The sequence below is a fragment of the Oncorhynchus masou genome, chromosome 32, assembly GCF_036934945.1.
Source record: "Oncorhynchus masou masou isolate Uvic2021 chromosome 32, UVic_Omas_1.1, whole genome shotgun sequence".
In the NCBI taxonomy this organism is placed as follows: Eukaryota; Metazoa; Chordata; class Actinopteri; order Salmoniformes; family Salmonidae; genus Oncorhynchus; species Oncorhynchus masou.
Genome location: NC_088243.1, coordinates 69,227,533 through 69,246,184, shown reverse-complemented (window position 1 = coordinate 69,246,184; position 18,652 = coordinate 69,227,533). Strand labels below are relative to the sequence as shown.

At 42.5% G+C, this 18,652-nt stretch overlaps 1 protein-coding gene across 1 annotated transcript in view; it reads right to left on the bottom strand.

Moving 5' to 3' along the window:
- The window catches only part of LOC135527087 (BTB/POZ domain-containing protein KCTD8-like), a 29,661-nt gene extending 11,590 nt beyond the window's left edge, over positions 1 to 18,071 (bottom strand). The window contains exon 1 of the mRNA XM_064955737.1: positions 16,955 to 18,071. Coding sequence (XP_064811809.1) covers positions 16,955 to 17,777 — 823 coding nt within the window. The 5' untranslated portion in view covers positions 17,778 to 18,071. The remainder of the gene's footprint in view (positions 1 to 16,954) is intronic.
- Between the last annotated feature and the right edge of the window lie 581 nt (positions 18,072 to 18,652).

The following is an 18,652-nucleotide window of genomic DNA, read 5'->3' as shown; positions in this document are numbered from 1 at the left end:
GTCTAGAGGTCCAGCATCCCGGAGTTGCCTCTTCACTGTTAACGTTGAGTTTCAGAAGAAAATTATTTGTTTCTGGCCATTTTGAGCCTGTAATCGAATCCACAAATGCTGACACTCCAGATACTCAACTAGTCTAAAGAAGGCCAGTTTAATTTCTTCTTTAATAATCAGCAGCACAGTTTTCAGCTGTGCTACCATAATTGCAATAGGGTTTTCTATTGATCAAATAGACCTTTTAAAATGATAAACTTGGATTAGCTAACGTGCCACTGGAACACAGGAGTGATGGTTGCTGATAATGGGCCTCTGTACAACTATGTAGGTATTCCACAGAAAATCAGCCGTTTTTGGCTACAATAGTCATTTACAACATTAATAATGTCTACACTGTATTTCTGACCAATTTTATGTTGATTTTTTTACAGCTGATTTTTAATGGAATATCTACATAGGTGTACAGAGGCCCATTATCAGCAATCATCACTCCTGTGTTCCAGTGGCACATTAGCTAATCCAAGTTAATCATAATATACCCCCCAAAAATTGGACCCTGCTAAAATAGGTTCCCCATATGCATGGTTGGGGAGTAACGGATTACATGTAATGGAATGCAAAAAAACGGTAACTGTAATCCGTTAAATTACCAGCAAAAATGTTGTAATCAGATTACAGATACTTTTTAAAAACTAGATGATTAATTTGAGGATTACTTTTAAATTACAATTTTTTTTTTAATTACCCTTCTCTGTTTTCTCAATGACATTCAAATCAGCATTCAAAAAAGGCGCAAGTTTAAGTTTGTTCCACCTGAGCGAGTCTGACCACAAGTCAGGGGCCACTATGATGACACACCAAATGTGTTTGATGGATCACAGGACAAGAGCAGGTATAGGTTTTTGTAGGCTACAGTTCAAGCTATGTCTTCCAATGGTGCGAGTGTTGTCGGCATCCAAATATTATCCAACTTGAATAAACACTTAGAGGTAAGGATGACAGCAGTGGTTTAGTCTACGGTGACAGGGATATCACTTATTATTGATATCTACATAATGCATTAATGTGAATCACACTGCTGATCTTTCATTTCGCTTTTTGCGCCTTACAGATTGTGGTTGTAATCTAAAAGTAACGGAATGTAATCAGAATACGTTACTGAGTTTGGGTAATCCAAAAGTTACGTTACCAATTACAATTTTGGACAGGTAACTGTAACGAATTACGTTTATAAAGTAACCTATCCAACCCTGCCCATATGTGGAAATCCTACAAACGCATCTGATCAACTATAGCCTATGGCACATGGTCAATCTCTCTCTCTCTCTCTCTCTCAGCAATTTTTAAATTGAATCGAATCGTTGCCAGATTTGGTTTTACCGTCTTTCTCTGCTCTCACTGGTACCAACGGGAAAAGAATACAATAGACTGCAGAGAGGGTCAGTCGATGTAGAACGTTCCCTTGGCCTTTAAAAAAGCAGAGAATGTTCTGTCCCACTGTCTCCCATCTGATTTGAAAATAGAGCATAATTAACTTACTCTCAATGCTTAGACAACTAAAGTCAAGCTAATAGAGTGTCCAGTAGAGTTAGAGAGCCAGTACATCAGAGGAGAAAATGCAACTCCATTAGACGAATAGCATGTCATAAGAGGAGTAAGGCCCTCCCTTTGAGTTCTTCTTCACCTCTTCCATCTTGTTCGACAAAGGCTTTGTCAGAAATGGCACCCTATGCCCTATGTGTAGCCCATAGGGCCCCTGTCAAAAGTAGTCCACTATGTAGGGAATAGGAAGCCATTCGGGTGACAGACAAAACTATCCCTTCAGAAAATGTGCCGTCCTCGCTTTTCAATAGGGACAAGTGGAGTTCAGGTGAATAGAGAAATCAAGGTTTACTACCTCACTAAGAGAAAGCCTCTATTACTGTACAGCCAAGCAGTCATCAATGGGCTTTTGTGTGGGATGGTTCTTGAAGGATCTTGGCACACTCTCTGAAGCAGATGGTAGTCTATCTCGATAAGGCTTAGGGATGCTGTTCAATCAAAACCACATTACAGTATTACATCAGGAACATAGAGTGTTAACATACCTTCATATAACTCAAATAAAAATGCAGAATGGTTTGTGGTACTGTAATTAATAGCAACTAGACCACTCTACGGTAGATGTTCCAGTTTTCTGAATAAGAGTAGTATGTGCATAGGCAGTAGGGTTATTGGATAGCAGCTATTTTGATTAAAGTTTTTATTAAATGATTGTTTTACCTACTGGCGACTGTAGTTGAATGCACCTCTGGATAAGAGCATCTGCTAAATGACTGAAGTGTAAAATAAAATATAGTGCATATAATCAAATATGCATAGATATTTCTATAGCAGGTTTGATAAAACTCAGCCATAAGAATAATATTTTGGGCCAACTGACACATTTTAGCTACTTCTGTAACACTTGATATGTTTGCATATGGCTTTCCTAACACTGCCAATAAGGTAATACAACACCTTGGTAAAGCTTGCATAACACATAGTAAAACCTAATAACACTACCACAACCAATGAAAACAAATCTTCAACTGTTTATTTAGTCTTGTGCTTTAGGACATAGGGTTATCTTAATAGGAAAGGACAGCTGTCATGTCAATCAGAACAGTGTTACAGCAATACGTACAAAACCACACCTAAATCAAAGTGTCCGAGATTCACATCCAAGGACATACTGATCTACTATTGAACTGAGACCAATCTCAACCCTCCCAGTCTTGTTTCCTATAGCTCTCCCATATAACTCCCTGCTGAGTCTTCGTGTTTCAGATCGATTCTCTGGGACAGTCTTTGTCAGGGCTGCACAATAATCATTGAGCCCTGGGGACAGTGGGGACAGGCTAACCAGGTGGGTATCAGTCAGTATTGAAATAGGACAACTGATGACACCGCCCTTCTCTGATGACACTGGGACATTGAGAATGTAAAAGACCTAAAAAAGAAAAAGGAAGGCCAATTTGTTTTGTAACTTTGAGGAACAGCACTGATGTAAGGGTTTTCCTCTGGTGAAGGAGAAGCGGACCAAAATGCAGTGTGGTGGTTATTCAAGTTCTTCAATTAAGGAACTAGACATGAAATAACTAACAAAACAATAAATGTGTGAAAACCTAAACAGTCCTATCTGGTGAAAACACAGAGACAGGAACAATCACCCAGTGAAACCCAGGCTACCTAAATATGGTTCCCAATCAGAGACAATGACTAACACTGATTGAGTGCCTCTGATTGACTGCCTCTGATTGAGAACCATATCAGGCCAGACATAGAAATAGACAAACAAGACATCCAACATAGAATGCCCAATCAGATCACACCCTGACCAACCAAAACATAGAAACATACAAAGCAAACTATGGTCAGGGTGTGACAACTGACTCAGCTAATTATGGGCCAAAGGTAGATAAAAGGTTGGTGGAAGGTTTGATAATCACATAAGTACAATAATACAAGTCAGTGATTCATAGTACAGATGTACGATCTTAATTTGATCCCTTTTGTTACTGCGAATTTTACTGCACAGCGGGAAATGCAAACTTGTAGTATATTCTAGGTTTAAAAAGTCTTCTAAAGTTTGTAATTTCCACTTTAAAATGTCATTCTTGATTTGAATATAATGCATATAATACTTGATTTGCATATAATGACAGCATGATTCCTTGGTTAAGAAGCACTTGACACTTTAAAAACCTTTCAGACCAGCTTCTACAAATGGACACCGGCATCCAAAAATAGCCCCGGTGACAAGTGAGATATGCGAGAAAGCACACCAACGGCTAAGCAAGACATCTATTATCTAATCAAGTGTTGAACAAATCATTATATAAGTGCTCCCGATAACGCTTCATTGAGTGCACAGCTAAGAAATGGAGGCAAATAACAGTACTTGTGCGCTAAGATGTGCGCTAAGAATGAAAGGTGCAATTATGTTGAAAAGCCAGTGGTGAATCTTAATAAGACGGTAGGAAAGCTTAGCTGAATGCTTTCAGAACAACAGTTGGCCATCCTGAGAGATGTCAAAAATAAACAATAATAATATCTCAAGCAAATAGTGAAGTGAAAAAGGAAAAGCACATCATTTGAATGCAATTCCTTATTTGACACTGGCCAGCAGCAGACACCCCTGCAGCCTACTGCTGGCTTGACTCTGAAGGTAAGCAGGGTTCGATCCTGGTCGGTCCCTGGATGCTGCTGGAACTAGTGTTGGAGGGCCAGTAGGAGGCACTCTTTCCTCAGGTAAAAAAAAGATCACAATGTCCCAGGGCAGTGATTGGGGACATTGCCCTGTGTAGGGTGTTGTCTTTCAGATGGGAAGTTAAAGGAGCGTCCTGACTCTCTTTGGTCACTAAAGAGCCCATGGCACTTATCGTAAGAGTAGGAGCGTCAACCACTGGCTAATACCCACATACCATCATGGCCACCTAATCATCCCCAGCTTCCAATTAGCTTTTTCATCTCCCCTCTTCTCCCCTGTAACTATTCCCTAGGTCATTGCTGTAAATGAGAATGGGTTCTCAGTCAACTTAGGGTAAAATATGTGTTAAAATAAATAAAAACATTGCGTTTGACATTTGGGATGAAGTGAATGTTTTGAAAGAAATATTGTGGATAATATATCACAGTAATTATATTTGCGTAATGGTTGAAATAAAGAGATATGACATGAAAAATTTGTAGATAACAGACTTCTATAGCAGGAATAAAGAACACAAATATAGAGATATAATGATTTTAAAGACGGTCAGAATGTTCAGTCCACCTGACTAATTCATTGAATAGAGGCAATGTATTAAAAGGGAAAGCAGAGGCCTCATCAAGAGACTGAAAAAATGGAGCAGGTTTTGGCCTTTGTCAAGCGAAAAGGGATTTGACAAAAGAAGGAGTTGAGTGTGATACCAATCTATAATTGAAATGCAGGTCTTCCTATCTCTCAGCGGGTGAGTTGGGGAAAGAAAGGAAGTGTATGGAATAAAAAAACGGATGAAGATTCTGTAGAGGTGATGGCCATGGGGAAATGGCTTTAGCCTAAACAGAGACATTGCAGGAGCATGGCCAAGCCTTAGGGCACAGCATACAGGTTGTTTCTGTACTTCAGCACGATAGACATTATGTTGAATACATGTCTGTCAGTGAAGACTGGTGTATTGAGGAAGAGGAGGATGGTTTTATCCTCCAATTTCAGAATTTGAATTTCACTTGCAGTACATTCTCAGCAAGGTGTTTCCAGACAGGTAGGTGGCAGTTAACTTTTTAAGTACTATGGTCCAACATTTATTTTACACAGATTAAAGACTAAAGCCGCCTGTAATCTGTAAATCAATGTGCACATGTATTCTGTAGTAGCAATGGCTATCGAAACAAGTTCAAATCCTGCTAGTAAACATCCAATTCCAATGAAAGCACTAAGCACTAATGTGTTCACGCATAGGCTCACAACCTGTGTTGTAGTGGAAGTCTGGGGGAGCAGATGGCCTCACAAGCTAGTATTCTCTCTGGGGGAAAAACAATGTCCTAGAAATAATGCACATGGAAATGGTGTAAACATATTGTGTTCACTCATGCTTCCCTCTCCTAATCTTGCACATGGAACATCCCCATCTGTGTCCATTTTCATGGTCCGGTAGAGTCCACAATGACTCTACTACTTGGTCATGACTACTTAAATTCCTGGTGTCTATCTGGACTTAAACGACAGGCAAAGTGGCTCCCGCCACTGTCATTATCTTTCAGGCGTGTTATCGGACAGCTTTCTGCCTAATTAATGAGACTTAGGCGGATAAAGACCATCGTAGTCGACTGGCATTTGCTTGATAAAAATCTCCAGCGCTTAAAATTAGAATTTGGTATTTCGTTGTTCAGCAAAATGGCAGCTCTGACACTTGTTTTGGTATGCAGCTGAGAACTCTCCTGTTGTTCTCTCTCTAAATTCCATGGTATAAACGATCCTATTGTTCTCCTTCTCTCTTTCAAGGACAATTCCAACAAGGACAACAATAGCTAATCAAATGAGCTGTTGGGAATTGGGATTATTTGTTTTGCATGGAGAATCAACTACCTGTCTCAGAGCCTACCCTGAATGCTTATCTAAATTAATGAAAGGGATTGCAAGCCTTATTTAGTTGAGAAAACGCATTGCCACACAAAGCAGGAAAAACCCTGTAGGTTTGTTATCTACAGAAGACGGCCATATAATCTCATTCAACGCTTGGGAGAATGCATCATTCACTTCGCAATGTTGATGAGCGGGGGAAATGGTGTGAAGTTTAAGGAGTGAGCGAACGGAAGAGAAAGCCAACTTCCCACCCGGTGGCCTGCCCGCCTGTCACCTGACCTCAGACGAAATCCATCATTTGGCTAGTCGTGCCGGGAGTCCCACCACATTTGTCATTGTCCCAGGGTTGCATCTATGACATTTAAACGATTACCCTCTCAATCAATAACGGTTATGTTGAAGAATGTCACTGCATAAAACAACCTTCTCTGTCATGCCTCTAGGTCGGTGTTTGTTGGCGTTTTGCTTGGCATGGCAGAAAAAAATGAGTATCAAAATAAAATCTGCATGCAAATCATACTGTGTCACGACAGTTCTAGGATGCACTCTGCAAAACTCAGACCATAAGGCAATAGATTAACATTTTGGTTTTCCGTTTGTCTTAAATCGACATAACAGTCCAAAATCACAGTTTGTAAGATGCTTTTAGACCCCAAAAGTAGTCTGCTGTCATGATGAACCCAGGTCCCATACCATCGTGATGAAACCATGTCCCACGCCATCATGATGAACCCACGTCCCACGCCATCATGATGAACCCACGTCCCACGCCATCATGATGAACCCAAGTCCCACGCCATCATGATGAACCCACGTCCCACGCCATCATGATGAACCCACGTCCCACGCCATCATGATGAACCCACGTCCCACGCCATCATGATGAACCCACGTCCCACGCCATCATGATGAACCCATGTCCCACGCCATCATGATGAACCCACGTCCCACGCCATCATGATGAACCCACATCCCACTCCATCATGATGAACCCACGTCCCACGCCATCATGATGAACCCATGTCCCACGCCATCATGATGAACCCACGTCCCACGCCATCATGATGAACCCACGTCCCACGCCATCATGATGAACCCAGGTCCCATACCATCGTGATGAAACCATGTCCCACGCCATCATGATGAACCCACGTCCCACGCCATCATGATGAACCCAAGTCCCACGCCATCATGATGAACCCACGTCCCACGCCATCATGATGAACCCACGTCCCACGCCATCATGATGAACCCACGTCCCACGCCATCATGATGAACCCATGTCCCATGCCATCATGATGAACCCACATCCCACGCCATCATGATGAACCCAGGTCCCATGCCATCGTGATGAAACCATGTCCCACGCCATCATGATGAACCCAGGTCCCATGCCATTGTGATGAAACCATGTCCCACGTTATCGTGATGAACCCAGGTCCCATGCCATCATGATGAAACCATGTCCCACGTTATCATGATGAACCCAGGTCCCATGCCATCGTGATGAAACCATGTCCAACACCATCATGATGAACCCATGTCCCACGCCATCATGATGAACCCAGGTCCCACACCATCATAATGAACCCAGGTCCCATGCCATCATGATGAACCCAGGTCCCATGCCATCATGATGAACCCACGTTATCATGAGGAACCCACATCCCACTCCATCATGATAAACCCAGGTCCCATGCCATCATGATGAACCCATGTCCCACACTATCATGATGAACCCATGTCCCACGCCATCATGATGAACCCAGGTCCCATGCCATCATGATGAACCCAGGTCCCATGCCATCATGATGAACCCAGGTCCCATGCCATCATGATGAACCCACGTTATCATGATGAACCCAGGTCCCATGCCATCGTGATGAACCCATGTCCCACACCATCATGATGAACCCATGTCCCACGCCATCATGATGAACCCAGGTCCCACACCATCATGATGAACCCAGGTCCCATGCCATCATGATGAACCCATGTCCCACGCCATCATGATGAACCCATGTCCCACGCCATCATGATGAACCCAGGTCCCATGCCATCGTGATGAACCCAGGTCCCACACTATCATGATGAACCCATGTCCCACGCCATCATGATGAACCCAGGTCCCATGCCATCATGATGAACCCAGGTCCCATGCCATCATGATGAACCCACGTTATCATGAGGAACCCACGTCCCACGCCATCATGATGAACCCAGGTCCCATGCCATCATGATGAACCCATGTCCCACGCCATCATGATGAACCCAGGTCCCATGCCATCATGAGGAACCCACGTTATCATGAGGAACCCACGTCCCACGCCATCATGATGAACCCATGTCCCATGCCATCATGATGAACCCAGGTCCCATGCCATCATGATGAACCCACGTTATCATGAGGAACCCACGTCCCACGCCATCATGAGGAACCCAGGTCCCATGCCATCATGATGAACCCATATCCCACGCCATCATGATGAACCCATGTCCCACGCCATCATGATGAACCCATGTCCCACGCCATCATGATGAACCCAGGTCCCATGCCATCATGATGAACCCATGTCCCACGCCATCATGATGAACCCAGGTCCCATGCCATCGTAATGAACCCACGTCCCACGTCATCATGACGAACCCACATACCACGTCATCATGATGAACCCAGGTCCCACGCCATCATGATGAACCCAGGTCCCATGCCATCATGATGAACCCAGGTCCCATGCCATCAATAGTGTAGATGCAGCTTTGCACCAAATAAAATCTGGAGATATGTGGTGCTCATCTTTTCCATTGATTTAGGGATTGAGCATATAGCTGAATCAACACAACACATGGCCTGGAACGTGGGCTTATCTCAAAATGTTTAAGGTCTGAAAACATCTGGTGCGTCATTCCTCCTTTAACTGACATCTCTGATGTGAGGGAATTTTCTTCTTGTTGGAACTTTGCTAGCAGACTCTTCAGGACTATGAATCAAACAAGAACTCTAACCACCCAAACTGCATTGAAAAGAAATGTGTTGAAGACATATCAATGATAAAATGTAGGACATTAATATAGCTGAAGAACATAGGCCTAATGTGCAGTACATATTTGAGAACAGATTTGAGAACTGTCCGCAGTGTGCAGTATATGTAGGGCTGTAGATAATGGGCTGTGGAAGGGACCGACAAGGGGTTTTCACTCCCTGTATGTCCCTGGCAAAGATGTTTCCCTCCTTAGAAGTAATTGAACATATTGATTTGTTGAGTAAAAGTGTGTGTGCGTGTGTGTGTGTGTGTGTGTGTGTGTGTGTGTGTGTGTGTGTGTGTGTGTGTGTGTGTGTGTGTGTGTGTGTGTGTGTGTGTGTGTGTGTGTGTGTGTGTGTGTGTGTGTGTGTGTGTGTGTGTGTGTTCGTACGTGCAAGGTCTCTATGAGATAGCAGCTAGTGTATGAGTAAAATCTACAACCAAATAAAGGGGAGCTAGACTAAAAGTTTATGTCTGCAAAAAGAGGATCCTAAGATAATTGTCTTTAAAATTCCAAACCCTCATTGGTTTGAATAGTGTCAGCTATTTTTATCTATTATTCTTTTGACCTTAATAACATCAATTGGGGTATTTAGAGTACTATATAGGTAGAGAACATAGAACAGAACGAGGCTATGTCAGTTACTAAATGTTGACAAAAATGCAGATAGAACCTTATAGAACCAAGCTCTTGAAAAGCCTATGCGTTTTATCAAGAATAAGTTTGCATTATGCTGGAGCATGGAACATGATTCAAAAGAAAACAAAATATTGCACAATTTCACATACGTATTCTAGTTTATTGCCAACGTTTCTGTGTATTGACCTTCTTCAGACCAGAGACATTGGCAATCAATATTTTTGGTCTGAGAAACAAATTGTGAAATTGCTAAACCATAACAGCATGTATAATGTATTTAATGCCTGGTAAGGTGCATGGAAATGGACATGGTAAGAGTCATGGTAAGGGGCATGGTAAAGGGTATGGTAAATGGAATAGTAAGGTGTTGCAGTCTGGTTTAGGAATAAAGGTTACAGGTCTATAATGCCTGAGTTGGGATGGATGTTTCAGTGTTGGAAAAAGCTTTCTCATTGAATGCTTTCAAGTCTGGTAAATGCTAAACTTAATGGTTTGGAAAATGTAAAGCTTTTAAAGCGATACTGCGATATTCTGGCAATTAAGCTTTTCTACTTACCTAGACTCAGATGAACTCTTGGATACTATTTGTATGTCTCTGGGTGCAGTACGAAGGAAGGTAGAGGTAGTTACACAAGGCAATGCTGACTAGTGTTAGCGAATGGACGTCTACAGGTACGGTGGGGTAAGCTAGAGGCTAGGTTGCCAGAATCTCGCAGTATCTCATTAACATGGTTAAATGGAGCTGTTCGACATCATGGTCAATGCTTCCTTTAATTTTAATTTTACGTTTAGGTTACAAAACATGAAGAAGACCTGCTCTTTCCACATAGACTGACCAAGTGAAAGCTATGATCCCTTATTGATGTCACTTGTTAAATCCACTCCAATCAGAGTAGATGAAGGGGAGGAGACAGGTTAAAGGAGGATTTTTAAGCCTTGAGACAATTGAGACATGGGGTGTGTGTGCCATTCAAAGGGTGAATGGGCAAGACAAAATATTTAAATGCCATTTAACAGGGTATGGTGGTAGGTGAACAGCACACTGGTTTGTGTCAAGAACTGCAATGCTGCTGGGTTTTTCACACTCAACAATTTCCAGTGTGTATCATGAGTGGTCCACCACCCAAAGGACATTCAGCCAACTTGACACAACTGTGGAAACATTGGAGTGAAAATGGGCCAGCATCCCTATGGGATGCTTTCAACACCTTGTAGAGTCATTGCCCCAATGAATTGAGGCTGTTCTGGTGGCAAAAGGGGGTGCAACTCAATATTAGGAAGGTGTTCTTAATGTTTTGTATGGTCAGTATATACTGTATCTGAGACAATATTGTCTCTCTTGTCTTTTTAGACTTTTCTTGCCATTAAATGTCAAGCTGGAAATGGACCAATCACCACCTTTTCCATAAATGATCTATACAGAGCAAGTTTGGAGCTAATACAGTGCATTAGGAAAGTATTCAGACTCCTTGACCTTTTCCACATTTTCTTATGTTACAGCCTTATTCTAAAATGGATTAAATTGTTTATTCAATCTCATAATTCTACACAAACCCCATAATGATGACTTAAAAACAGTTTTTTATAAATGTTGGCAATGTATTCAGACCCTTTGCTGAGTACTTTGTTGAAGAAACTTTGCCAGCGTTTACAGCCTCAAGTCTTCTTGGGTATAATGCTACAAGCTTGGCACACCTGTATTTGGGGTTTTTTTCCCATTCTTCTCTTTTGGGGAGTTTTTCCCATTCGCCCACACCTTGTGGGTGGGGCCAATGGTTCAAAAATGGAAGAAGACTAGTATTTTGTAGTAGAATTCCTCATTGTACAGTTTATAGGAATATTTCACTATGTTGCCAAAAATGTTCAAGACTTATTGTTTCCCTTCAATAAACTGCATTCAAAACTACTTTCTGCAGGCTGATCCTTTTTTACCCTTAAGACAAGGGGAGTATACAGAATGTTAAGACTACACAAGGGTTAATGTGCCTTTTGGCAAACTTCAAGTAGGCTGTCATGGTCTGTCATATGCCTTTTACTGAGGAGTGGCTTCCATCTGGCCACTACCATAAAGGCCTGTTTGGTGGAGTGATGCAGAGATGGTTGTCCTGCTGGAAGGTTCTCCCACTGCCACAGAGAAACTCTAGAGCTCTGTCAGAGTGACCATCAGGTTCTTGGTCACTTCCCTGATCAAGGCCCTTCTCCCCCGATTGCTCAGTTTGGCCGGGCGGCCAGCTTTAGGAAGAGTCTTTGTGGTTCCAAACTTCTTCCATTTAAGAATGATAGAGGCCACTGTCACTGCACTGTCAACTGTTGGAGGTGTGTGCCTTTCCAAATCATGTCCAATCATTTGAATTTACTAAAGGTGGACTCCAATCAAGTTATCGAAACATCTCAAGGATGATCAATGGAAACAGGATGCAAATAGGATGCAAACAGGATGTAAATTAGATATCTCAGTTTTTTAAATTTTAGAATAAGGCTGCAACGTAAGAAAATTTTGAAAAAGTCAAGGGGTCTGAATACTTTCTGAATGTACTGTATATCTGTGTTGAATTGGATATTGTAGTATAGAATACATTTGAAGCATGAATACAGTATATTCATAATGTGCAAACAAACAATGTTTAATATAATATAATATAAATATAATATAAATAATTCATTTTTATTATGTTATTGTTGTAATTTAATATTCTGTAACATGCCACTATGGTACCTATAGGCTTATCCAGCATTTTCTTGTCGTGAAAAGTGTATCAAATGATCTTTAGAACAACAACAGAATGCAATTAACACACATGTTGAGGAGTTAGCCGATCTTTAAGCATAATAGCAGCTCAATGCTTATACTGTATTCAACAGGGGGGACATCTGCTCGTTATGGCAGTGATGTTCCAACATCGCACAGGAATAAAAGCTTGATCCCTCATAAATATCAATACAATGCCATGTTACAGAGAAGCTAATGAATTATGCAAGACCCAAGCAGGATCACACAGGCGGATCACCTTCAGCGGAGAGAAGTGAGAAGTGTGTACAACACTGCCAACACGTCCATGGAGAGGAGGAAAAGTTTAGATGAAAATAACCCAATCGAAACAGCCTCCTCAACCTCTGAGCCAGACAGGCATTTGTCAGTGGCTACCGTTGACCTCGAATTCCTCGAATGCACTTTTGCTTCGTCACCCCATCCATTACCCCCATGCATATTCACACCCTCTAGCACTTTCAAAAGTGTTAAACAGTACCATGTGCCTTCACAGGGAGTGGGGTAAGATGCATTGATATGTCAGATATGTCGCTCCCCACCAATGGAGTGTTCTCGCATACTCTATATGTGTTATGTTGGCATCTGTGCTTCCTTCAAAATAAAACACCTCCCATGGAAGACTTTTAGACGATGCCTCTGAGCCCCCTCTGCCATATCTTGGCATGATAGAGCTACTTTTCACAAACTATCTTTTTTATTGAATGTTAGCAACGGTTTGGACTCATTCCCCATTGGTCTATTTCAAGAATTTTACTCCATAAAAAAATCTAACTGTGTATTGTGTTGTAGATGTCATTGATCTTGTACTGACTCCATTGCTTAAAAAGGAAACAAAATAATATCTTGGTGGTGTATTAACAAAACTGAAATATATTCTGTGCTTCTTCATCACGTCTTAGAATGAACAGACAAAATCAAGCCTCCCCCTCTCCTGTCAAAGCCTTCACGTCCAAAGGGACCAAATTCTTCGTTACCAGCAGGGACATGTGAACGGGAGAGTGAAAAAGGGTGACAAGTCAGGGAGCAAAATGTCTGGAACTGTATACGGTCAATATATAGACTGGCCATTTTGTCTTCATTAACACCTGTGCAGGCATAGAAACACACATGCAGACTCAAAGACACACACACACCCCTATTTGTCATGATTTATTTGTATTGATTAGACTGTTCCAATCTGTTTAGATTTGCCTGACCTTACGCACTTCCTTGGTTGTTTCCCCCCCATTTCATTCCCTATTCCCCAGACACATCTCACACCTCACCCCATGACACACTATACCAAAATGTTGACTTTTCCACATTTTGTTAAGTTAATCTTATTCTAAAATGTATTAAATTGTTTTTCCCCCTTCATCAATCTACACACAATACCCCATAATGACAAAGCAAAAAATGTTTTTTATACATGTTTGCAAATGTTTTACAAATTAGAAAACAAAAATACCTTATTTGCATAAAGTATTCACCCCATTGACATTTTTCCTATTTTGTTGCCTTAGAACCTGGAATTAAAATAGATTTTTGGGGGGTTTATATAATTTTATTTACACAACATGGCTACCACTTTGAAGATGCAAAATATTTTATATTGTGAAACAAACCAGAAATAAGACAAAAAAAGTACAATTAAAGCAATTACAGCTACAAATCTCTTGGGGTATGTCTCTATAAGCTTGGCACATCTAGCCACTGGGATTTTTGCCCGTTCTTCAAGGCAAAACTGCTCCAGCTCCTTCAAGTTGGATGGTTTCTGCTGGTGTACAGCAATCTTTAAGTCATTCCACAGATTCTCAATTGGATTGAGGTATGGGCTTTGACTAGGCCATTCCAAGACATTTAAATGTTTTCCATTAAACTGCTCGAGTGTTGCTTTAGGAGTATGCTTAAAGTCATTGTCCTGCTGGTAGGTGAACCTCTGTCCCAGTCTCAAATCTCTGGAAGACTGTAACAGGTTTCCCTCAAGAATTTCCCTGTATTTAGACCAGTTTCCCAGTCCTTGCCGATGAAACACATCCCCACAGCATGATGATGCCACCACCATGCTTCACTGTGGGGACAACTTTGTCCCTGACCTATTTGGAGAGCTTCATGGTGTCACTTGCTTGGTGGTTCCTCTTGCTTAGTGGTGTTGCAGACTCTGGGACCTTTCAGACCAGGTGTATATATACTGAGATCATGTGACAGATCATGTGACACTTAATTAAAGCCCACCTGTGTGCAATCTAACTAATTATGTGACTTCTGAAGGTAATTAGTTGCACCAGATCTTATTTAGGGGCTTCATAGCAAAGGGGGTGAATACATATACACACACCACTTTTCCGTTGTTTTTTTTATCAAGTACTTTTTGTCATTCCACTTCACCAACTTGGACATTTTTTTTAATGTTCATTACATGAAATCCAAATAAAAATCCATTTAAATTACATGTTGTAATGCAAAAAATAGGAAAAGTTCCAAGGGGGATGAATACTTTTGCAAGTCCCTGTAACTATTCAGACCCTTTCCTATGAGATTCAAAATTGAGCTCAGGTGCATCCTGTTTCCATTGATCATTCTTGAGATGTTTCTACGACTTGATTGGAGTCCAACTGTGGTAAATTCAATTGATTGGACATGATTTGGAAAGGCACACACCTGTCTATATAAGGTCCCATGGTTGACAGTGCATGTCAGACTAAAAAAAAACAAGCCATGAGGTTGAAGGAATTGTCCGTAGAGCTCTGAGACAGGATTGTGTCGAGGCACAGATCTTGGGACAGGGACCAAAACATTTCTGCAGCATTGAAGGTCCCCAAGAACACATTGACCTCCGTAATTCTTAAATGGAAAAGTTTGGAACCACCAAGACTCTTCCAAGAGATGACCGCAGTCAGGGAGGTGACCATGAACCCGATGGTCACTCTGACAGAGCTCCAGAGTTCCTCTGACCATGAACCTTCCAGCAGGACAACCATCTCTGCAGCACTACACCAATCAGGCCTTTATGGTTGACTGGCCAGATGGAAGCAACTCCTCAGTAAAAGGCACATGACAGCCTGCTTGAAGTTTGCCAAAAGGCACCTAAAGGACTCTCAGATCATGAGAAACAAGATTCCCTGGTCTAATGAAACCAAGATTGAACTCTTTGGCCTGAATGCCAAGCGTCATGCCTGGAGGAAACCAGGCACCATCCCTACAGTGAAGCATGGTGGTGGTGGCAGCATCATACTGTGGGGATGTTTTTCAGTGGCGGGGAGTGATAAAATAGTCAGGATCAAGGGAAAGATGAACAGAGCAAAGTGCAAAGAGATCCTTGATGAAAACCTCCTCCAGAGCTCTCAGGACCTCAGACTGGAGCGAAGATTCACTTTCCAACAGGACAATGACCCTAAGCGCACAGCCAAGACAGCGCAGGAGTGGCTTCGGGACAAGTCTCTGAATGTCATTGAGTGGCCCAGCCAGAACCCGGACTTGAACCCGATCGAACATTCCTGGAGATACCTGAAAGTAGCTATGCAGCAACGCTCCCCATCCAACCTGACATAGCTTGAGGGGATCTGCAGAGAAGAATGGGATAAGCTCCCCAAATACAGGTGTGCAAAGCTTGTAACATCATACCCAAGAAAACTCGAGGCTGTCAAATTGCTGCCAAAGGCATATCAAAAAAGTACTGATTATAGGGTCTGAATACTTATGTAAACATGATATTTTAGTTTAAAATGTTTAATAGATTTATAGAAATTTCTAAAAACCTTTTTTAGCTTGTCATGGGTTATTGTGTATAGATTGATGAGGAGAAAAAAAATAACCATTTAATCCATTTCAGAATAAGGTTGTAACGTACCAAAATGTGGAAAAAGTCAAGGGGTCTGAATAGTTTCCAAATGCACTGTATCTACAGCCCTCAAGAAGTTTTTGGTCCTTCAATCATTCTTCTTACAATGAAACTGTATGTTACTCTCACACACCTTTCCCTTTAATCTATTTTCTCTTTTACCTACCTGCTGTGATTTGGAAAACATTTCCAACTGATGAGAGAACCAGGGAGGGTGGGGCAGTCCCACATTCTTTAAGTAATTTATGAGCTTTATTGAAGAGATAGAACAGTGTTTGAAAGACGGGGAAGGGTGAGTCAAAGGGCAGTGGGCCCGTATTCAAACCCATGCTGACATCCATGTTTGCCGGGGTCAGGGGCCGTCATTGCTGGACCACACAGGAAGGGTATTCTCAAGGAAAGTGCAGAAGCTGGTAATGGGATTACTTTGAACCACAGAGCGAGAAGGCTATTATTTACCTTCAATAGCATGTACAATCCAAGTCAGAAAAAGTAGGCAATTCGTTCAATCTTTCCAAATGTAAAGAAAAATGTTACACAATACTTCTAAAACCTGAGAAAACATGTTGGACCCACCTATCCAATATGTATGTTAATGAATGCGTGAGAAGTCACTTACTGAAGAAGATGTACTCCGTGTAGCTGCTCCAGATTTTGTCGTCCCTGTACTGGTTGACAAAAGCGGCTGTTCCCGTAGAGTTACACGCCACCATTGTAAAGCCCACCTCAGAAAGCCGGTCAAATGCCTGCTCCAGGTAGGTGAACTTGAGGTAAAACCGTGAAGTGTACTTCTCCGGCGGCCTGTCGGGGTCCCGGCTCTCGTTCAGTGTTTCCCCAAACACCTCTTTGGCCAGGGCGATGCGTCCGCACACCATGATCCGTGCCACGCGTCGGAACTTGGCGTCGGCTTGGTTGTCTCGCACTGTAGTGTAGGAGCCCCTGTAGCCGATGGTGATGAACCCTGACCTCTTGTCTGAGGAAGTCGAGGTTCGACCTGTGGGGTACTCGCTGCTTTGCGAGCTCTCCTCGATGTCGCTGTGGCAGCCCTCATCGTTCATGGAGCCCTGCTTGGAACCTACGCGGGGCCCCAGGAGGCGCAGCAGCTCGCCCAGCTGGAAGTGCTCAGCCTCCCGCTGCAGACGCTCGCGCTCGGGAAAGTGGTCGGGCAGCACCAGCTGGCGGTCTCGCAGGAAGTCCAGCACGTAGCGGAACAGGAAGCCATCGCGGTCGATGAAGAATCGACCTCGGCTGTCCCTCGGCAGCTCCCGCGGTGGGCACCGGGCGAACATGGCGTGCAGGGTGGTGTCAGGCACACTGACCAGGGTAGAGCGCTTGGTGACGTACACCTGGCCACCCACATTTAGCTCCACCACCTCTGGGGTCGGGGGCGGGGCCGGGGCGGACACCTCGCTGATGGGCAGAATGGTTTCCTTCATGGCCATGGTCCCGTAGTTCCACCAGGTTATAGAGCGAAATCAAACACCTCCCCTTCCAAACTCATTAAGGTATAGATCCTCTCAAACAAGCTCAGTGAAGAGCAAGAGACGAAAAAGGTCCCAATAGAATCAACAGCGGTCACCAAGGAGTTCACAGCATAGCCGGTGCTGAAGTTTGAAAGAGACAGAGGACTACATCCCTGCTGTTAGAATTAGCTGTGGAGAGAGAGAGAGAGAGAGAGAGAGAGAGAGAAAGAGAGAAAAGATGGAGACAGTGCATCCGTTCCCCCAGCCACTGTCACCTCACTAATGGAGAGAGCAAATGCCAGGAGAGAGCGATAGAGGAGAAAAAAATTCCTCTGAGCGACTCCCAGAGTCTGGGGGAAACCATGATGACATAATCCTCTGTGTGAAAGGGGAGGTGCTGCAGTTCCAGCCTTTTAAAGGGGCAGTATTATAAATATTTATACAATACAATATTACCTAACTTCATCTAGTCTTAAAGTCTGAAGATGATCTGGAAACAAAAAGTATATAAAAAAATTTTTATATACAGATACAAACATTCATACATTAATGAATCCCAGCATTTTAGAATGTTGATTCCAGAATAGTGTTAATGACAAATTGACATATGTTTACATATTTCACTTAATTGAAAGTGTTTTTTTTAACAATGGTGCCAATGTATTAAACAACCCTATCTCCTACACAATATGTATTTTTGTTTGATTGGAAATGCACCAATACTGTGATAATGGCAAATATCCAACAAACATTTCCACATTTCAACAGCGCCATCTGTTGGAATGCTGCAAAACATTTAACAGAAACCCATGATCTAAAATGTTCTATATCTAATTACTACAAACATGATTATG